General features: G+C 42.3%; 1 protein-coding gene across 6 annotated transcripts in view; it reads left to right on the top strand.

The window, feature by feature from the left end:
* The window catches only part of plekha7b (pleckstrin homology domain containing, family A member 7b), a 254,813-nt gene that overhangs the window by 207,202 nt on the left and 24,535 nt on the right, over positions 1-23,076 (top strand). For all 6 annotated transcript variants that reach the window (XM_062029101.1, XM_062029110.1, XM_062029090.1 and 3 more), the window contains 4 exons: positions 1,081-1,149; positions 2,083-2,163; positions 7,219-7,368; positions 21,949-22,050. In XM_062029101.1, coding sequence (XP_061885085.1) covers positions 1,081-1,149; positions 2,083-2,163; positions 7,219-7,368; positions 21,949-22,050 — 402 coding nt within the window. The remainder of the gene's footprint in view (positions 1-1,080; positions 1,150-2,082; positions 2,164-7,218; positions 7,369-21,948; positions 22,051-23,076) is intronic.

The raw sequence follows: 23,076 nt of genomic DNA, 5'->3' as shown, positions 1-23,076 counted from the left end.
GGTGACAAAATAGCAGCAATCAGACCACTGAATATTTATATATGAAATGGATACACCGCGCTCGATTAAATTGTTTATTGTCTTGCGGGCCAAATTGAAGTTGCCGGCGGGCCGTAGTTTGGACACCCCTGTTTTAGTGTGTTGTTTTTCTTTTCAAAATGCACAAAAGTGTAATATATTCTTGCTGCATGTTGCATCCATCACCTTTTGGGAGAATCAACCAGCAGTTTCTACACACACTTTAGTACATGAGGAATTAAACAAAAAACACTGACACTAATAAAGGTGAGGGTTGGCACTTAATGCTGGACAATATTTTTTGTAATCCCTCTCTCCATTTCCTGTTTCAAAACAGATCCAAAGTAATAAGCCGCTGATTGTTTCAGTTCACAGTGGGTTTGAAAACTCTCCTTCAAGTTTTGGATTCTGTTGCAATGTAAGGATGTTGTTGCTGTGCAAAGTCAAATAATCAATTGCAGTGCATCCCTGCATTGGGCCAATCATAGCCTGCAATGAGATGATGATATGGCTGATGTGATCAAGCCAAAAGCCTACCTTTTGTTTTCCTGCACGCCATAAAGCATCGCTACATTCAATGATTTCTGTTTCAAGGAGGACTGATATTGACCTACATTTTATCTGCATAATGAAAACACATCATTTGTATAATTTATCTTCCAATGTGCTTGCTTGAGAATTTAGTATGATTTCTAGATCAAAGTCATGTCTTTATATCAAATCCTACTAAATTCTCACAAAAACATTCTCTGTACACATACATACAATACAGCACAATACTGACATATTGGTTTGTATTATGAGCTAACATTTCTCTATTTATATGAATGTTTACTAAACTTTTGTTTTTCCAGCTCATACTCTTTTGGGCCCTGTGATGTTCTTTTCCCCACTCCATTATTTGATCTTCTCTCTACATCCATATGCTTGACTTGTCTTGTAGCCACACTGTTTGTTGAGATCCCATGCAATATTTATGCGCTAAGTGTTGAAATCATCCAAATATGCGGTCATAATGGTGTGAAATGTTCCATTTTGCTTTGTGGCTATCGGCCATTTCAGGTTACTGGACGCGAAAGCCTCAGGAAAGAAGCACAAAGGCCTGTGAAAATAGCTGAAAGTGATGCTGATGTAAGTTCAACTTGTTTTTTAATGAAGTGTGACTTAAGTGTGTCTTTCTGTGTGGTTTGTGTGTGTGTTAAGTTAAACAGAGGCTATGGAGGCGAGGGAGCATAAATCCACTGCAACACAGTTGGGACTCCCACCCAGCACTGTGAGGGCCTTAAGAGTATCGACCACATCTTTTATTTTCTTCCCTGCAATTTAAAGGGAAAAATACATGTAATGGGACTTTTAGATGTTGAGCTGTTAAATTTTTCAGTTTGATTTGCCCGACGCTGCTTCGCGCGCTCTCTTTGTTTGCCGCCAAATAGAGGTAAATAGGATGGATGTCCTGGCTTTTCATCATTAGCATTGTTCCACTTTAACAATTTATAAGCAAATTGCCAGAAAATTTATCTGAACAATGAATATTTCATGCAATTAAAACAACAATATACGGCCTCAGCAAAATAAAAACAGCTTAATAATTAATTGAACAGAATGATAAGTAGATCTGAGAAAAATACACAGTGTGAGAAAGACTGTGAAGTTGGCAGCCGTATGTTGTTTGCATAAACACATAACCCATTTCTCAGAAAAACACATCTGTCACTCCTAATAAACACACTTTTGGCCAAAAAGTGAATATGAAATCATGGATTTTTGATTACAATTGCTCATAATAGCTGTTACCAGATCTGGAGACACTGTAGATCTATTTTTTTCACTGCCGTACAGAAAGAAAGTCCTCTGGAAATGAAACTTATTGACGTATTTACACAGAAAAGATACATTTATTTTTATCTAGCTGAAGACAGTTGACTTGTATTGAAAACATTAACTGTACTTCACTGTTTGCTATGTTCAGTTTCACATTTACACTACTGTAATACGAACGGAAATTAGGATACTATAATGATTATAATATGAATATCATAAATGTATTTTTTCTCTCTCCTCTAGGTGAAATTAAGCCGACTGTGTGAACAAGACAAGATTCTTCAGGAGCTAGAAGCCAGGATACGCACGTTGAAGGAGGACAAGGTCGTTTTTCAAACATTATTTAGTTAATAATTTAGGGTGTACGATTTATTTTTTTGTGACTCTTTTAAGGAGATATATGATGATTTTAATCTACAAACCCTGTTTCCATATGAGTTGGGAAATTGTGTTAGATGTACATATAAACGGAATACAATGATTTGCAAATCATTTTCAACCCATATTAAATTGAATGCACTACAAAGACAAGATATTTGATGTTCAAATTCATAAACTTTATTTTTTTTTTGCAAATAATAATTAACTTAGAATTTCATGGCTGCAACACGTGCCAAAGTAGTTGGGAAAGGGCATGTTCACCACTGTGTTACATGGCCTTTCCTTTTAACAACACTCAGTAAACGTTTGGGAACTGAGGAGACACATTTTTTAAGCTTCTCAGGTGGAATTCTTTCCCATTCTTGCTTGATGTACAGCTTAAGTTGTTCAACAGTCCGGGGGTCTCCGTTGTGGTATTTTAGTCTTCATAATGCGCCACACCTTTTCAATGGGAGACAGGTCTGGATTACAGGCAGGCCAGTCTAGTACCCGCACTCTTTTACTATGAAACCACAATGTTGTAACACGTGGCTTGGCATTGTCTGGCTGAAATAAGCAGGGGCGTCCATGGTAACGTTGCTTGGATGGCAACATATGTTGCTCCAAAACCTGTATGTACCTTTCAGCATTAATGGCGCCTTCACAGATGTGTAAGTTACCCATGTTTTGGGCACTAATACACCCCCATACCATCACAGATGCCGGCTTTTCAACTTTGCGCCTATAACAATCAGGATGGTTCTTTTCCTCTTTGGTCCGGAGGACACGACGTCCACAGTTTCCAAAAACAATTTGAAATGTGGACTCATCAGACCACAGAACACTTTTCCACTTTGTATCAGTCCATTTTAGATGAGCTCAGGCCCAGCGAAGCCGACGGCATTTCTGGGTGTTGTTGATAAACGGTTTTCGCCTTGCATAGGAGAGTTTTAACTTGCACTTACAGATGTAGTGACCAACTGTAGTTACTGACAGTGGGTTTCTGAAGTGTTCCTGAGTGCATGTGGTGATATCCTTTACACACTGATGTCGCTTGTTGATGCAGTACAGCCTGAGGGATCGAAGGTCACGAGCTTAGCTGCTTACGTGCAGTGATTTCTCCAGATTCTCTGAACCCTTTGATGATATTACGGACCGTAGATGGTGAAATCCCTAAATTCCTTGCAATAGCTGGTTGAGAAAGGTTTTTCTTAAACTGTTCAACAATTTGCTCACGCATTTGTTGACAAGGTGGTGACCCTCGCCCCATCCATGTTTGTGAATGACTGAGCATTTCATGGAATCTACTTTTATACCCAATCATGGCACCCACCTGTTCCCAATTAGCCTGCACACCTGTGGTATGTTCCAAATAAGTGTTTGATGAGCATTCCTCAACTTTATCAGTATTTATTGCCACCTTTCCCAATTTCTTTGTCACGTGTTGCTGGCATCAAATTCTAAAGTTAATGATTATGTGCAAAAAAAAATGTTTATCAGTTTGAACATCAAATATGTTGTCTTTGTAGCATATTCAACTGAATATGGGTTGAAAATGATTTGCAAATCATTGTATTCCGTTTATATTTACATCTAACACAATTTCCCAACTCATATGGAAACGGGGTTTGTACATTTAACACACTTCCTTGTGGTCTAGATCAGGGGTCCTTAACCTTTTTGACCTCGTGGTTCAACTTTTCTGCTACCAAGGGGCCCAGGTCCTACTCAAATATTAACACTGAATTAGTAATCTTACTTTTGATTTTAATCATATTAAATGATTATATGTAACCTACCTACAGTTTACGGCAGTGGTCCGTGGATTGATTGGTACCCGGCTGCACAAGAATTAAAAAATATATATATATATATATTTATTTATTTTAATTTTTTATTAAATCAACATAAAAAACACAAGATACACTTACAATTAGTGCACCAACCCAAAAAACCTCCCTCCCCCATTTACACTCATTCACACTCATTCACACAAAAGGGTTGTTTCTTTCTGTTATTAATATTTCTGGTTCCTACATTATATATCAATATAGATCAATACAGTCTGCAGGGATACAGTCCGTAAGCACACATGATTGTATTGTGTGCCCCCCACAGCCCCCCCTGGTCCGTGGGACAAATGTTCAAGCGTTGACCGGTCCGCAGTTACAAAAAAGTTTGGGACCACTAGTTTACGGGATAAGCCTTGTCAAATGATATGAAAGCATGTGAGATTATTATAAAGGCTTATGTCAGGCTGATTACAAAAAAAAACCTAATCAAATATATTGCAAAAGAAGGGACTCATAAAAACTGTCCATTCATTTTCTATACCGCTTATTCTCACTCGTTGAAGCCTATCCCAGCTGACTTTGGGCAAGAGTACACCCTAGACTGGTTGCCAGCCAATCGCAGGGCACATATTGACAAACGACCATTCACACTTGCCTGATTACCCATGGAGTGGTTCTCAACCTTTTATCACCTCAAAAAAGACTTGGCTCTCCAAGTACCACCATAATGACCAATATTAAAAGGCAGTAGCGTAGTAAATTAAATGATAAATGGGTTATACTTGTATAGCGCTTTTCTACCTTCAAGGTACTCAAAGCGCTTTGACAGTATTTCCACATTCACCCATTCACACACACATTCACACACTGATGGCGGGAGCTGCCATGCAAGGCGCTAAACAGCAGCCATCAGGAGCAAGGGTGAAGTGTCTAAGCCCAAGTATTATTTAAAAACGAGGCAGCGTTTTATTTGAAAAGTATATTTAATGGTTTTGGCCACTGTAACATCACAAACAGCAATTAATTAATTAGATTGCGCTTTTCTATCAACTAGATACTCAAAGCGCTCACATTCACACTTCGGTGGTGGTAAGCTACATTTGTAGCCACAGCTGCCCTGGGGTAGACTGACGGCTCCTCCGACCACCACCTATCATTCATTCACCAGTGTGAGCGGCACTGGGGTCAAGGGTGAAGTGTCTTGCCCAAGGACACAACGGCATCTTGCTATGGATAGCAAGATGCGGGGAGCGAACCTGGAACCCTCAAGTTTCTGGCACGGCCGCTCTTCTGGCACTGCTGCTCTACCCACCACTTAACGCTACGCCGTCCACAATGTGTTTGGAAAATAAAACACTGTACTTTAATAAGCAAATTATTCTTTGGTGTGCCACTAGATGGAGCCCGCGTACCACTAGTGGTACATGTACCATAGTTTGAGAATCACTGATTTTGAGTTTTCAATTATTAACCGAACATGCATATTTTGGAATGTGGGAGGAAGACCTGAGTACCTGGAGAAGACCCACGCACCCACAGAGACAATATGCAACCTCCGCAAAGAGATGTCCAAACAGGGATTCAAACCCAGAGCTCCCGATCTCCTGACTGTGTGAATATGCTAATCACTAGGCCACCGTGCGCCTGTGTTAAAATAAATACGTTCTCAATAATAATGATATTTATGTCCAAAGACATGCCCCTGGGGATAGGTTGATTGGCAAACACTAAATTGGCCCTAGTGTGTGAATGTGAGTGTGAATGTTGTCTGTCTATCTGTGTTGGCCCTGTGATGAGATGGCGACTTGTCCAGGATGTACCCCGCCCACCGCCCAAATGCAGCTGAGATAGGCTCCAGCACCCTCCGTGACCCCAAAAGTGACCAACGGTAAAAAATGGATGGATGGATAGATGTTTCCTAAATAAATTGTCAATATAATTTGAGTGCAAAAGAAAACTGTTTCACCACTTTCGTCATTATTTTTGCTCACAAGTAGCCTCTCTATGAATTAAGCTTGAGACTGTTTGTTTGATATTGTCATCATTACTGCCACAAGGAGTGGAAAAATATAGTACAACTGAGTACTGCTGCGGCACATACGGACCACAACTGAGAAACAAATATTTTTTGGAGGTCCGGGTATGGTTAAAAAACACTAGTCGAGACAGTATGTATCAAATGCGGTTTGGTGTAAATTGTACATACATTTTGCTCCAGAGTAACATTTAGAACCCCGTTTTTTAGGCTGTCTGCAAACGGTTTCTATGTGTGGAGGCGTTTCCTTTAGATTGCAAATGAAACCATGCATGCATGTGGCAACCCATCAGTCTTACTGTCTTTTTTTTGACAAGTTTGTACTGTAAATCTAATTCCATTGTACTTTTTAAGTGCATTGACAATAAAGTTCCATTCCATTCCACCCTATCTAAAAGTATCAATTTAGCTATATACCTTGAATATGAATATCACCACTATTTTCTTTCAGTCACGGTCAAAAATAATCGAGTATATACAATAAGGCACACCTGCACATTCTCAGATCGATAGAGGGCTGCATTAAAAGTTGTTTGTAAAAGAAAGTATTAGTTTTAAAGACTTTCTCAGAGCAGGCGTGATAGCATGAAACAAGAAGAAATCACACTGAAAGCTCCATGCATCGGCACAAGAAAGAAGAGCAGAGAGAGGGGGCCTGGCAGAGAGCATGAACTAAAAGTGCCCACATGAGTACGGCCGTCAATCTGTGATGTCACGAATGGCCCACTGTTATAAAAATACTTCATAACACAGCATTCGGTGTCATCAAAACTGCATGCAAACTGCATGAACTTTCTGATATGACGCTTTGGCATGGTTTAACAACAGTATCCTACATCTTAACAACATTTATAAGTCAGAAAAGAATAACATTTTAATAGGACCCTGTTAATTAATGCTCACATTTTAGCTAAACACCGTGCTAATATGTTCCAAGTATTATGGCTAATGCACTCAGGCTATACAGAATGCAACAGCAAAGTGGTGTCTGTATTATTCTCTGTAAACCAATCACCACACTGGCGTGTTGACTCTACCTTTTAAATAGAAGTGTTCTGGCAACTGTTGGATCAATTTGCATGGTACCCTTCACAACCTTTGCCGTAGAAACAAAAAACTAAACTAAGTCCAGGGCTAATGTCATTGCAATGCAACCTTGAACTGTGACCGTGTCTTCATGTGACTGTGCAGGACAAGCTGGAGTCTGTGTTGGATGTGTCCCACCGACAGATGGAGCAGTACATAGCTCAGCCAGCGCACGTGGAGAAAATCGCCTACCAGCAAAAACTACTGCAAGAAGATGTGGTGCACATCAGGGCGGAAATATCCGAAGTGTCCACGGTATGTCACTTATTTTAAATTTTAGCTGTGCAAACAAATAACTTACAAAAGCCATATTGCCAAATGACATCTATGTCTAGGACTCGCATTCCAAAGATCTGTATAAATCTACACTAATCTTGTTACTATCAAACCAGTCAACAAAACAATCTCATCTTTGTGCTTTTTCCAAATTCATTGACACCTTCTGCATGTTTATTCTTGGCTTTAAGGATTTATGCATTATTCACTGAGAAATAAAGGGAATTGTTAAAAAGTGTCCAAGCTCTTTAAGGGAACTGCAATCCTTATGTAAGACAAGCCCTCATACTCTTCTTTTTATATGCATTCTAACAAGTAAATAAAAGTCGCTTACATTGGAGCCTATGGGAGTTGCCTTATTCTGCCTATAAAGTGCTTAAAAACATCCAAACACTTCCATCGTTTTCTATACATGCTGTAAGTATATATCAATCAATCAAAGTTTACTTATATAGCCCTTAATCACAAATGTCTCAAAGGGCTGCATAAGCCACAACGACATCCTCGGCTCAGATCCCACATCAGGGCAATAAAAAACTCAACACATTGGGAACAACGAGAAACCTTGGAAGGGACCGCAGATGTGGGGATCCCCCCTGGGTGACCGGTGCAATGGATGCAGAGAAGATACAGTCAATAACGTAAGAGTCCAGTCCATAGTGGGGCCAGCAGGGGATCCTCTTCCTTGTAGTCACTTCGCGGCGCAGAGACGTCACCGACTGATGCATAAGGAGTGGTCACCCCGGGTCCCGACTTCATGTGAAAGTCCAGTCCATTGGGAGGCCAGCAGGGGATCATCTTGAATGGAGCCAAGTCAGCAGCGCAGAGACGCCACCTACTGATGCAAAGAGGAGTGGTCCACCTGGGTCCCGACTTGGAACAGCTAGCATGTCCCCTGAGAAGGCTGATCCGTAGTCATCTGATAACCTCTCCACGCAGGAGGAGGGGGCAGAGCAGAAAAGAGAGACAGCAGATCAACTGGTCTAAAAAGGGGTCTGTTTAAAGGCTAGAGTATACAAATGAGTTTTAACACGGGACTTAAATGCTTCTTATGAGGTAGCATCTCTAACTGTTACCGGGAGGGCATTCCAGAATACTGGAGCCCAAATAGAAAACACTCTAAAGCCTCCAGACTTTTTTGGGGCTCAGGGAATAGCTAATAAGCCGTAGTTCTTTGAACGCAGATTTATGTCAGGACATATGGTACAATAAAATCAGCAAGATAGGATGGAGCTAGACCGTTTAGAATTTTATACGTAAGTAGTAAAACCTTAATTTTGCATCTTAAGTGCACAGGAAGCCAGTGCAGGTGAATCAGTACAGACATAATATGATTAAACTTTCTTGTTCTTGTCAAAAGTCTAGCAGCCGCATTTTGTACCAAATGTAAGTAAGATACGAGTTAAACCAAGAAAATGCTTGAAAAAAGTTTGACATACCAATACGTGTTTTGATACGTTCTAATAGAATGTTATGATTGACGGTATCAAAAGCGGCGCTGAGATCAAGTAGCAGCAACATGGATGACGCATCAGCATCCATAGTTAGAGATAGATTATTAGTCACTTTTGCGAGGACTGTAGAGTCATTTGCCCTTAAACCGGACAGGAAGGGTTTACAGAGATTGTTAGACGCTAAGTGATCATTTAGCTGCTGTGCAACAATGTTTTTTGAGGATTTTCGAGATAAAGGGAAGGTGAGGCACCGGACGGTAGTTTACCATGAGGTCAGGATCGAGGTTAGGTCTTTTGAGCAGAGGATGAATAACCGCTTTTTTGAATGATAGGGGAACAGTACCAGAGGAAAGTGATAAATTAATAATATTTAGCACTGAAACAGTTTCTGTCTAAGTTTCCCAGGAAGTGGGTCAAGTAAACATATTGTTTGTTTTGTCCCATTTACAAGTCGCAGGAGTTCCTCTAATGTTATTTTTTCAAAAAGAGAGATTATTTTGGAGGGCAATATCCGTTGTACATACATTCATATCTGCTTTAATAGAGCCCAGTTGGAGCTGGGACGCGTTATCTTTAATCTGCTTTCTAATGAGTTAAATTTTCTTAGTAAATAATTTCATAAAGTCACAGCCGAGTGGGAGTCCCTTATTGGGTTAGCGATGCTGCTGTACTGAACAGATATTTAGGATTGTTTTTATTGCGGCGGATGAGATTGGAGTAGTAATTAGTTTTCGCTAAGGTAAGCGCGTGTTTACAAGTTATTAAACTATCACTTCATGCTTGTTGGAAAACCTCAAGTTTAGTTGCATGTCATTTGCGTTCCAGGTTTCTACATGATAGTTTAAAAGCTCTGGTTTCTTCTGTAAACCAGGGGGTCTGCCTTTTAGGGGCCTTTTTTAGCTTTAGTGGTGCTATCCTATTAATGGCGTTGCGCAGTGCATCGTTAAAGTTGTTAGTGAGGTTATCGACAGAGCCCACATAATTTTGGAATGGTGCCATTACCGAAGGCAGGAGGCCAGCAAGAGTCATAGTTGTGACATCATTAATGTTGCGGCTGCTAAAGCATTGGTTATTAGTAACTTGTTGACAATGAGTCAGAACTTCGAATTTTATAAGGTAATGATCTGACATTACTTTAGTGTACGGGAGTACTGTAACTTTGGAGATGGTGACACCCCGGGCAAGGGACTATGTCTATCGTATTACCGTTGCGATCCGTGGGTTCGTTTATTATTTGTGTAAGACCACAGCTATCAATCATAGTCTGGAGTGCCACGCACGGAGGGTCACTAGATCAGCGACAAACTCTGAAAATTCACTGATGACGTCCGAATACGGCCCAGGGGGGCGGTAGATAACAGCCAGATAGAGAGGTAGCGGTCTGACAGACCTCATAGTAAGCACCTCAAATTATTTATATTTATTACTTAGGTCAGGGCTAAGGTTAAGGTTTTCATTGGATATTAGTGCGACCCCTCCATCCCTTTTAAGGGGACGGGCAATATGTGCACTCGAATAGTTAGGAGGAGATGCCTCGTTTAGCGGGAAAAATTCTTCTGGTTTTAGCCAGGTTTCACTGAGACCAATGACGTTAAGATTGTTGTCTCTAATGACCTCATTAACTAATAACGTTTTGGGAGACAATGATCTGATGTTTAAAAAGCCCATATTATAGGTAGTGGCCTGTTTTGAGGATTTTTTGTTAATGGTATCCGTAGTAGTGATGTTAATAACTTTACGTTTATTTACATCTAGGAATTGATATGATGGGGATCTTGAGATTATTTGCTTGGTGCTGCGATATATTTAATGCGTCAAAATGTACCCCCTCAGTAGAATGCATGTTCACCTCTGGCACAGTCACTACAGAAAAAACATTGTGTGAGTGGTGTATTATTCTTTGAGAAATGCTATGTGTGCAGGAATTTTCCAACCTATCGTTGGTTAGTTTTAGTTTAACTGACACCTCACCCGGGCTAACAGACACTGTAATTGCCTTTGTCCAAGCTTGCTCGAGTGTAGTTAGTCAAGTGTGACTCAAATAGTAGACTATATTTCTGGAAAGAGTGAAGGCGCCTTCCCGGTTAGGGTGAAGGTGGCCCCTCCTCAGCAAGCCTGGTTTGCCACAGAAAGAGTGCCAATTATCAATAAACGTTAGTCCCTGTTCTCTACAAAAACTAGCCAGCCACTTGTTAAGCGAGACTAATCTGCTATACCTCTCATCATTGCCTCTCACAGGCAGGGGGCCAGAGATAAGTATTCAATGCCGAGACATCTTTCTAGCGAGATTACAAGTCCTAGCTTTGTTCCTCTTGTGTAATCTCTGACTGTCTCATCCTTGTGTCATTGGAGCGGACGTGTACAACTACGTTCGCGCAGCTATTGGTGCGATTAGCCTGTCGTACAAATCTATTATGTGTCTCAACCGGTTCACTGTGACTTGTAGGCCGCTGAGGACTGCTACAAGCTGGGCCAGTCAGCTCGCTACAGCTAACGCTAGCAAACGTGTCCACAGCGTCTAAAGTTAGGAAATTACTCTGCTCTAACTGGCGGGCACGGTCCTCTAGTAAATACAACCTATCCATGAGAAGCAGGGGCGGATTAAGAAATTTTGGCCCCCTGGGCCTGACATGGTCTTGGCCCCTCAACCCCCCGCGCGTGTGGGCGCACACACACGCACGCACTATGCAAGAAATACTGTATACTGTGAACAGACATGCACACTGTACTGTACAGAAGAGTGCACATACTGCACACACACTATTAGGTATACCACACAGACACTGACAAGCACAGGTTTCACACAGACACAGGGGGAGGGGATAAATGGCCTAAAAATAAACATTTTTGAAAATGATTACGCCCACTTCAGTGATGGTGCATTGGGTCATTTGAGAGATATTATGTATTGGAAGTTGGTAGCTATCATGAAATAAACCCCCCAACCCACCCAAAAAACTAAATCGGACATGATTTTTGCCCCCTTTTCCTCCCTTCTATCATTAAAAATAAAATAATATCTTAGGAAAACACATTGGCATAACGGCAGCTGTGCAGCAAATTGAGGCTCAAAGTCTGTATCTATTTGTGGTTAAGCTTGAGGAGAAGGAGAAAGGTAAAATGATAACATGCATCGGAGAGCACCACAAAGAAAGGTGTAGGCCAGTTCATGGTACAAGGGCTGCATGCAGGTCAAGATAGCCCATTTCCAAGAATGCTATAGTGGCTGGACAGGCACTGGACATGTCCTGAACTCAGTGTCAGACGTGGCTGCCGAATACTTGGATGAAGTGAAGCAGCTGACAGATCTCATGCTGCCCCATCTGAAGACTGTCCTGGCCAGGCAGAGGATGGATGAGGAGACCTTCCCAATGGACCCTGTCAGTGAACAGGCTAGTAACATTGATGGCACCCCTGTGCACAACATTGGGATGGAGAGACAATGTGGCAAGGTGGACTACAAACTGAAGAAGTTGGGCACACTGAACGCAGTCAATAGGTCAATAATTTTACAGAAGAGCCAGGAGCTTCAGAGGTTTCAAGGCAGCAGCACAAGCAAAAAGGGAGGTTGAACTCAACTGGAGTAAATTCATGAAGGCAAAATTCGAGAGTAGGGCAGATGAGAAACAAGAGATGGCTCAAAGAAAGGAGAGTAAGAGACTAGACATGCTGGACACACTGAAATCTTTTGATGGCCCCTTCACGATAGTGGGGAAGTTGAAAAGTTCCTTGTGGATGAAAGTCTGCACAAGAATGCAAAGCTGCAGAGAATGAAGCTTGAGGTTCAGTTTGCCAGAGAAAGCACCAAGCTTCTGCCTAAAGTCAATCCTATCTTCACAATCCAGGTGACACTTCCCAGAAATGGCAAAAGTGCAATTCTCCAAGTCATAATGGATACTTAGAATTTTATGGTGGTGGTAAGTATTCATGAAAACAGGTAGCCTAACATTAGTGAATGGGTGAATTCTGGAAATAACCTAAAAATCTTACACAGTGCACCTTTAAGCAAGGGGTTTCTTTCGTGCTTTCAATTTTGCAAAATCATCCACCACATCATTGAAGTCCAACTCTCTTGTCAGCTCACTCTCAATTGCCATTAGAGATAACGCATTTAATCTTTTCTGAGTCATTCTTGTGCGCAGCTCATTTTTTACTCTTGACAAAAGAGAGAATGAGCGTTCTCCCTCACAGTTACTGACCGGTAGAGTGAGAAAAATCTGTAGCGCAATGTATGTATTAGGAAACGTAGGCTGTAGTCCAAAATGTATTATTGTTTTGAGCAGTCCTGAAGGGGTCCTCTCCTCATCAGTGTTGTTGAGCTGTATAAAAGATTTGAACTGTATAAGCTCCTGTCCAAGACTTTCATTGAGGTCAGATGGGTATGATTCAGTGAGAATCTTGGCCTTGTGAAGGACTGAAGCATTGGACTCTGTATCCAAAGAGAAAAGGACACTGAACAAATTGTTCAGATGTTTGTAGGCCTCCAGACGGTGATTAAGGCTTGAACTCAGTTGATCAATAGAGGCAATAAATGTCTCTATTTGAAACAGTTGCCTTCCCTCAAGCACAACATCTGGGGATGCTGATTCATCAGCAAACTTTTTACGTTTCCTCGTCCGTTCAGCCCTGTAAGATGGGGTGCCACCCAACATGTTTAAGGCTTTCTGCTCAAAATGATCAAATAGATCTCTTTGGGAGAGAACAAAGGTGCGCAGAGATTCCAGCAATCTAACTGCTGTACCAAGGTCCATGTCTGCTTTTTGAAGTTGCAGACTTGTGGCCTGAAATCTGGACAGAACAGTGTCCCAAAAGCCTGCCATGAAGGCCATCTCAAGTGAATCCAGCTTCCGCACTAGACTGTCAGCTTCAGTTCGTGTGTCTCGTTTCTCTGTGTCATCAGTGGAAATAACCTGTAGTGCTGCTTTTATTTTACTGTAGTTCTGCCACAGTGCTTTGGTAGATTCTGCACGGCAACTCCAACGCGTGTTGGATAAAGCTTTAAGTGTGAGATCTATGTTGGAATTGCCAAATACCCTGTCCCATCGGTGTGTGGATGCAGTTGTGAAGTTGTAAATAGACTGAATCAAGTCAAAATACTTAGAGACTTCATTTCCACATCTGTCAATGCTGTTGACTCCCACCAAATTCAAAGAGTGAGCTGCACATGGAATATAGTGTATTAATGGGTTGCTTTTCTTTAAGTGAGCCTGCAACCCATTATACCTCCCTGACATGTTGCTGGCATTATCATAAGCCTGCCCCCTGCAATTTGACAGCTCTAACCCTAGATTTTCCAACACAGACATGACACAGTTAGCCAAACTTTCACCTGTATGGCTAGTAATGGGCTCAAAACCCACAAAGCGTTCAACAACACTGCCCTCTTTGCTAACAAAACGGAATATGAATGTCAATTGGTCCACATGAGATAAATCTGGGGTTGAATCCACAATGATAGAGTAGTATTTGCTTGCTTGCAGTTCATCTGCTATAGCCTGTTTGGTTTTTGCACCCATCAATTCAATGAATTCCTCACAAATGGTGGAGGACAGATATGAGGTATTACCTCGACCCATCTGCCCAAACTTTCTGATGTGATCCTTTAGAAAGGGATCAAATTCAGCCAGGACCTCCAGAATACCAAGGTAGTTCCCATTGAGAGGAGACCCTAACGATTCATTTTTACCCCTAAATGCAAGGCCCCTTTCTGCAAGGAATTTAATGACTGCAACAACTCTTTGTAACACCTGCCTCCAATAGCTGCTCTCTGCCTGAAACTGTTTGAACAGGTCTGCATCAACTGTGGCACCTTTGGCGCGGTTCAAGACTGCTTGCATGCAGGTTATGTGCTCAGCACTTCGCCACTGTTCACCAAATCTTTCTGAGTGTTTCCAATCACAATAGCCTGTCACAAAAGAATGTGTTTTTGGGGAAAACAGTTTGCATGCAAAGCAGTAAACATTACCAGTAGAGGGAGAGTACATCAGCCACTCTCTTTGTACTCGTTGTCCATTGGCCAAGTGTGAAGTAAAATGTTCATTGTTTAGGCATCGGGTTTTGCCTCCTAGCCCACTGTTCCTCACAGAAGCTGGATAATGGCTGTGACGGTTGTGAAATGATTTTGCACCTCTTTGAATAAGAACTTCCTTCATTGACTCAGTGAGGGTCTCAGCCCATTTAGCGGGATCACTAGGTAGAGTTGTCACTGTAGATGGTGTTGAAGAAAGATTCAGCTCATTTTCTATGCTGTCCAGAGGTGCAGTGACCTCACATTCATCCGAGCAACTGGCTACTGCTGAATTGGTTGAATCATAAGCATCAGAAGCATTTGGTTCAGTGTCTACACTTGTAGTGGTCTCAGGATCTTGGGAGCTACATGCTAGCTCAGGTGCATTGCTAACCTTAGCTGAATTTGCAGTAGCATTTATAGAATTGCTTTCAGCAGATGTCTTTGTACTGAAGAAGCTGGAGATATTTGGAACACTCTCAAGTAAAACTGATTCCTTTTTTTTCTTTTCTTGCTGAATTTTTTTTCTAGCTCCTCCACTTAAACGTTTATGATCCATATTTCCCTTCTTTCTTTGCACATTGGCTCTTTGCCTATCACAACAGATAAACCAACTATGTGTGTGTGTGTGTGTGTGTGTGTGTGTGTGTGTGTGTGAGTTTGTTTGTGTGTTTATGATCGGTGCTGCTTCCTTCAAGTGTGTGAGGTGATTTAGAAAACTAGCAACCCAGCATCAACACTCCAAAGCAGAGAATAACAGCTTACTAGCATAGACAATTGAGAGCAGAGAATCAACTGATTCGTCTGATAGACAGCAGGAGAGCAGAGTGGTCAGTGATGATCGAATCAAGAAAATGTCTAAATGGCAAGGGAACAGACTGATTTGTACTGAGGAGAAAGAGAGAGAGAGCCAATTACAGTGAAATATATTCCAAAAGAGCCAAGTGACTAGCTGAAGGCAGGGACAAATGCCTTGGAGTGACCAACAAGAGTGCAAAGTACCAAATGGCAAAATGTGGAAAGACCAACAGGCAGATCTGCTTTTACCTCTTATCTTCACAACCAAAAAGTTGCTAAATGATGTTTTCAGTCGCTAGCCAGGTATGGCCAAAAGACGCGAAATCTAGCGGCAAAGTCGGTCAATCACACTGACAGTGAAACAAATATTTTGAAAAGATAATAATTGTACACCTTTGTGCACTTTAGTCTTCTATCTAAATATTTTCACAAAGGACACCAAGGCAGCTTGCTAGCTATGATGGGAGCAACAATGTCTGATAGACAGCAGGAGAGCAGAGTGGTCAGTGATGATCCAATCAAGAAAATGTCTAAATGGCAAGGGAACAGACTGATTTGTACTGAGGAGAAAGAGAGAGCCAAGTACAGTTAAATATATTCCAGAGCCAAGTGACTAACTGAAGGCAAAGACAACAGCCAGATACCTTAGCAGAGACCAACAAGAATTCAAAGTACCTAATAGCAAGATGGCGAGACCAACACAATAAATTGTATTAGGATTTAATTTATTAACGTTAATCTTAACAGCCAAAAAGTTGCTGAATAATGTTTGTAGTCGCTAGCCAGGTATGCCCAAAACAAGAGTCGCTAAACCTAGCAGCAAAGTTGCTTAATTGCAACACACTCTAGGATTCAGGGGAATTAAGGATAATAAAGATATTAATTGTACAACTTTTTGTACTTTTTTTCTAGTTTTTTGAGTCGCCAGCCATGTATGGCCAAAAGTCGCTAATTGAATGCCAACGTTGCTTAATCGCCAACACACTGGGACTCACTGAAGGACTGACTGAATAAAAAAGATAATTAAGATAATTGTGTACTTTTCTCTTCTGATATTTTCTCTAAGGACCCCAAGCTATCTGCAAGCAGCAATAATGTCTGACAGACAGGAGAGCAGAGTGGTCAGTGATGAATGGCAAGGGAACAGGCTGATTTGTACTGAGGAGAAAGAGAGAGAGAGAGCCAATTACAGTGAAATATATTCCAAAAGAGCCAAGTGACTAGCTGAAGGCAGGGACAAATGCCTTGGAGTGACCAAGAAGAGTGCAAAGTACCAAATGGCAAAATGTGGGAAGACCAACAGGAAGATCTGCTTTTACCACTTATCTTCACAACCAAAAAGTCGCTAAATGATGTTTTTAGTCGCTAGCCAGGTATGGCCAAAAGACGCGAAATCTAGCGGCAAAGTCGGTCAATCACACAGTGAAACAAATAATTTTAAAAAGATAGTAATCGTACAATGTCTTGTACTTTTGTCTTCTTTCTTAATATTTCTCAAAGGACACCAAAATGTCGCTATCTGCAGGCAGCTTGCTAGCTATGATGGCAGCAACAATGTACCTTAGAGTGACTGACCAACAAGAGCTCAAAGTACCTAATGGCAAAATGTGGAGAGACAGACACAATAAATTGCATTAAGATGAAGAGAACTGTTGCTATTATTAATCTTAACATCAACCAGAAAGTCGCTAAATGTCACCAGCCAGGTATGGCCAAAAGTCGCTTAATTGGCCACACACAGTAACAGAGAAACTAACAAAAAAAAGATCATAAAGATAATAGTTGTACAACTGTGTGTACTTTTGTCTTCTTTCTAAATATTTTCCCAAAGGACACCAAAATGTTGCTATCTGCAGGCGGGAGCGTGCCTATGTTCCCCGGGTCCTATGTTCCCCGGGTCCTATGTTCCCCGGTTGTTCCTGGGTCTTTGTATGCGACCGGGGAACTTAGGACCCTTTTTCTAAAAAAGGGTCCTATGTTCCCTGCATTGTATCTGGCGAAATTGCGAAATTGTGCCCTGACCAAAACCATCCCTAAACCTAACCTGTCACAGGGCGTTGTGGAGCACTTTTTTTTGGCGAAATTGTGCCCTGACCAAAACTATCCCTAAACCTAACCTGTCACAGGGCGTTGTGGAGCACTTTTTTGGCGAAATTGTGCCCTGACCAAAACCATCCCTAAACCTAACCTGTCACAGGGCGTGCGGCAGCAGATAGAGCAACTCAAACGCGAACTTCCTTCCTTCGACAACTTAAACGCGTCTCTGTCATGCGTGTCTGCGTGCGTCTTACTTAGTCGCGCATTGGAAGCAGCGGGGAACATAGAACCCTTTTCTGGAAAAAGTGTTGTACGTTCCCCGCAGCGGGGAACATAGAACCCTTTTTTTTAAAAAGGGTCCTTAGTTCCCCGGTAGAGGGGAACATAGGACCCGGGTAACATAGGGACGGGGAACATAGGGATGACAAAATGGGTCTTTGTATGCGACCGGGGAACTTAGGACCCTTTTTCTAAAAAAGGGTCCTATGTTCCCTGCATTGTATCTGGCGAAATTGCGAAATTGTGCCCTGACCAAAACCATCCCTAAACCTAACCTGTCACAGGGCGTTGTGGAGCACTTTTTTTTGGCGAAATTGTGCCCTGACCAAAACTATCCCTAAACCTAACCTGTCACAGGGCGTTGTGGAGCACTTTTTTGGCGAAATTGTGCCCTGACCAAAACCATCCCTAAACCTAACCTGTCACAGGGCGTGCGGCAGCAGATAGAGCAACTCAAACGCGAACTTCCTTCCTTCGACAACTTAAACGCGTCTCTGTCATGCGTGTCTGCGTGCGTCTTACTTAGTCGCGCATTGGAAGCAGCGGGGAACATAGAACCCTTTTCTGGAAAAAGTGTTGTACGTTCCCCGCAGCGGGGAACATAGAACCCTTTTTTTTAAAAAGGGTCCTTAGTTCCCCGGTAGAGGGGAACATAGGACCCGGGTAACATAGGGACGGGGAACATAGGGATGACCCGCTGCAGGCAGCTTGCTAGCTATGATGGCAGCAACGATGTCTGCCAGACAGGAGAGAGTGGTCAGTGACGATCGAATCGAGAAAATGACAAAATGGGTCAAAGACCAAAAAGTTATTAACTGACAGCAGTGACAAATGTCAGACTGTAAACTTTCTCGAAAGAAAAGGACAAAATGGGAAGATGCTGATAATAACAGCAAAATGGAAAATATAAGAATTTCCAAGTAATGCTCAACTCAAGTGTGTGTGTGTGTGTGTGTGCGCGCGTTAAACTTCTTGTTGAATGATTTCAAATTATCTCTGAGTCTGAACTGAGGGAAAGGAAACCAAATTTTGAGCAGTCTCTCACGAGTTCAAAATACCAAATGAGGAGATTCTAAAAGAACAGACCGGTTTATGAAAGACTTGATGGGGGAGGGGCACAGCTAAGAATACTTGAGTGAGATTCTGTGATCCAAATTCGAGATAGAGCTTTTTGATAATGATAATTTGTCAGAGTAAGGTTGTGTAATCAAAATTTGAGAATGAGCTTTGTCAATCAATCAAGAATATTTGCATTAAGTTCTGTGATCAAAATTCAGAAACAACCTTTAATAATTGATAAAGAATATGTGAGTGAGGTTGTGTGATCCATCCAATTTGAGAATTAGCTTTGATAATAATGATTGAGAGCCTCTGGCCCTCTGTGGATCATGGCCGCGGGGCCAATTTTGCCTGGCCCCTTGGGGCCTCTGTGGGTCGTGGCCGCGGGGCCAAGTTGGCCTGGCCCCTTGGGGCCTCTGACCCTCTATGGATCGGGGCCAAGTTGGCCTGACCCCTCGGGGCCTCTGGCCCTCTATGGATCATGGCCGCGGGGCCAAGTTGGCCTGACCCCTTAGGACCTCAGGCCCTCTGTGGGTCGCGGCCGCGGGGCCAAGTTGACCTGGCCCCTTGGGGCCTCTTACCCTCTATGGATCGTGGCCGCGGGGCCAAGTTGACCTGGCCCCTTGGGGCCTCTGGCCTTCTGTGGCTCGCGGCCGCGGGGCCAAGTTGGCCTGGCCCTTTGGGGCCTCTGGCCTTCTGTGGGTCGTGGCCGCGGGGCCAAGTTGGCCTGGCCCCTTGGGGCCTCTGACCGTCTATGGATCGTGGCCGCGGGGCCAAGTTGACCTGGCCCCCTGGGGCCTCTGACCCTCTATGGATCGTGGCCGCGGGGCCAAGTTGGCCTGGCCCCTTGGGGCCTCTGACCGTCTATGGATCATGGCCGCGGGGCCATGTTGGCCTGGCCCCTTGGGGCCTCTGGCCCTCTGTGGGTCGCGGCCGCGGGGCCAAGTTGACCTGGCCCCTTGGGGCCTCTTACCCTCTATGGATCATGGCCGCGGGGCCAAGTTGGCCTGGCCCCTTGGGGCTTAAGATTATTATTTTTGCAAAAGTAGTTTTGCTTGGGTCGCGGCCGCGGGGCCAAGTTGGCCTGGCCCCTTGGGGCCTCTGGCCCCCTGGGCCTGGGCTCCCTGTTCTTCGTGCACCTTCTCATTGAGAAGGTGCACGAAGAACAGGGAGCCATACTCACGTTAATTCTTTGACCAAGTCGAATTCTTTCTGTAGGTGAAGAGTAGCTGCAGCGTGAGGGAGCAGATGCCTTCGGAGCGTAGTTGCTTTGGACTGTGACTAGCTTAGCTTTGTTTCCTTAGCAGCTAGCTAGCTGAGAGCGAGGCGGTGAGACATAAGCTGTGTCCCAATTCAAAGTCTGCATCCTTCGAAGGGCGAATTTTAAGGCCGCTTATGTCACAACGCTGCGCGAAGCCTGTCCCAATTCATTCAAATACGAAGGCTCCTCCAAATACAGCCGACGAATGCACCCTCCTTTTCCTTGTATTCGGAGGATGCACCGCGACTATCCTTCGTGGCCTCCCATATCCCAAGATGCTTTGCACGCCTTCGTTCAACCCGGATCTTTTTGACGATGGCAGCAAAATACAAGCAGCGGAACCGGCGCCGGCAGCAGCAGCGAATACACTTTCAAATGTAAGTATCCTCCGCAGGCTAGACTGTACCATTTAACAACGGGTGACGCATCCTTCGGAGGTTCCTCCGAAGGTCCAGCCTTCTGAGGCTGCGTAGGCTGGGTCCTCCGAAGGATGCAGACCCTGAATTGGGACACAGCTATAGAGTGGGTGCTTTGTAAGTTTGATAAGAATACTAAATATATTTGAGAATGAATAAAGAAAGCTTTAAAACAATTAGAAGCACACAGATAGATAGTACTTAGCTTTTTCGCGGCAGCTATACAGGTATAATGGGGTAACAGGCACACTAACAATAACATGTAATGTTTACGTATTTTGCTCATTTTAAGCATACGACATGCACTCATTTTTATAGACACATCACATTTGCTTTTTCCTTCAACTACTACTAATCATGCAGACTTCATGAGAGCCAACAAACATAGTGAAACATCATTTTCACATGAATTGCAGTTCTTATTTGTAACAATTCTTAATTGATTCAACATTTTTTGAACTTGATTAAAAAATATATGTGTATATATATATACATCTTTTTTTTTTTAGTCTTGTCCTGTCCAGCCACTCAGGCACATCATATTGTTGATGTAGATGCCCATGTCTGCTGTACAGATTTAAGTGCGAGATACTTCTTTTGTTGCCTTGTTTGTATTTGACTTTATTAAATGTTTGGGTAGGATTTTACCAAACAAAAGCAGTTTTCTTTAAAGTAATATAGTAATTTATGAGAGCTGTTTATCTATTTTATGGAGAAATGTAGTTAATCATTGAACTGCCACCGAATGTTATTAAAAAGTATTGATTTTCAATCAAAAATCGTTTTGAATCAATTCTGAATTTAAACGATACCCCTAAGAATCGAATTGAATCAAATCGTGTGGTGCCCAAAGATTCACAGCCGTATTATTTATTGGCTCATGGCTCCCATTGGCTCCATTGTAAGCAGACTTTTATTTACGTTCATTTACGAGTTAGAATGCATTTAATGTTCTTGTGTTTTTCATAAGATTTGTGAATTATAGACAAAGTTCCAAAAAAGTTAAGTTCCCCTTTAATGTTGAGAACAAAAAAGAATGGATTCACTCTGCACTCTGCAGGAAGGGTTCTTCATTACGGAGATTTCCACCCATGATTGAGTATCTCTGAAAAAAATTGTGATAGCCTCTTCAGTAAAGCAAATTATAATACACACATGTAAAATGTGCTTTCCACAGATGTGATGAATAATAATAAATGATCTTTTACTTAATCAAGATGTAAATAGGAGCCGTGTTGTCATTTGCAGGAGATGGAGAATGCTTGGAATGAGTACATGAGGCTGGAGAGGGATGTGGATTGGCACAAAACAGCCCTGCAAGGACAGATGACCCGCAGCGACCTTTGTCAGGTGTGTAGTCTTGCATATTCTCTCCTACGGCTGTATGAGAGAGAATCATTGCAGCTATACATCTGCACTAGGGATGTTCTGATCAGGGTTCTATGCTGTTGATTCCGATACGATCATCCCTGAGTGAGATCAGCCGATACCTATACCGATCACATGTTTTCATTGTAAATGTTTCAATTTATTTTTATACATATATTGATGGTGTAACAATATCAACACAATATTCAAACTAGTTCATTATTCTTTTTTTTTTTTTTTACATACAATCGTCTGAGCAAAACTAAGTCAATAGTACACAAAAAACAAACTAAAGAAAAACTACTACTCATATAAATCCTTTGGTTTTTGCCATCAAAAGTATTCTGTGTTTAGGGAATAAAATCCTACGTTTGTAAACATGAACAAAAACAACAACAAAATTATTGCAAAAAAATTAGACACAGTCACTCCAGTATCAATCATATAATGATACTGCCCTTGGTATCGACACCATCAATTAATTTATGGATAGAATCGCCCTCTTACGTGTTGTGTACTGCCTATGACAATACTGTTGTTGTTGTTGTTTTATTAGCCTGTCTCTAACTGTTATTAATCTACTTAATAATACTCTGCTAACAGCTGCTTTCTTTCTGCTGTAACGTGGTTCCATCTACACTTGCTAAAGTTCACTGAGCACTTACAGTATTTCTGGTTGTCTAAAACTAGCTTAGCGGTTAGCTTAGCTGTTAGGGTGCCTGCTCCTGGCTTGCTTTTGGCGTGTAACATATTTAGCCTCGTCCTCCAGTGATATGAAGCTACTTGATAATGATACTTAGGATACTAAGAATTGTAGTTTATTTGCCGTATTGGAGGTGAATATTATTACTGTAGCTTAGGGGCACAGCGCCACACGGTGTATGTAGATACATTAGCTGCTAGCCGCCTATCAACCGGGGGACTAAAAATAAATGCAATGTAAGCCAGAGTGACTCGCTGTTTGTGATCGGCATCAAAAAAACGGTAATAGGCAATAGGGATCACTCA

This window comes from Entelurus aequoreus, linkage group LG02 (assembly GCF_033978785.1).
Source record: "Entelurus aequoreus isolate RoL-2023_Sb linkage group LG02, RoL_Eaeq_v1.1, whole genome shotgun sequence".
Classification (NCBI taxonomy): Eukaryota; Metazoa; Chordata; class Actinopteri; order Syngnathiformes; family Syngnathidae; genus Entelurus; species Entelurus aequoreus.
Note: the sequence above shows the minus strand (reverse complement) of the source record. Positions and strands in the feature narration are given on the sequence as shown.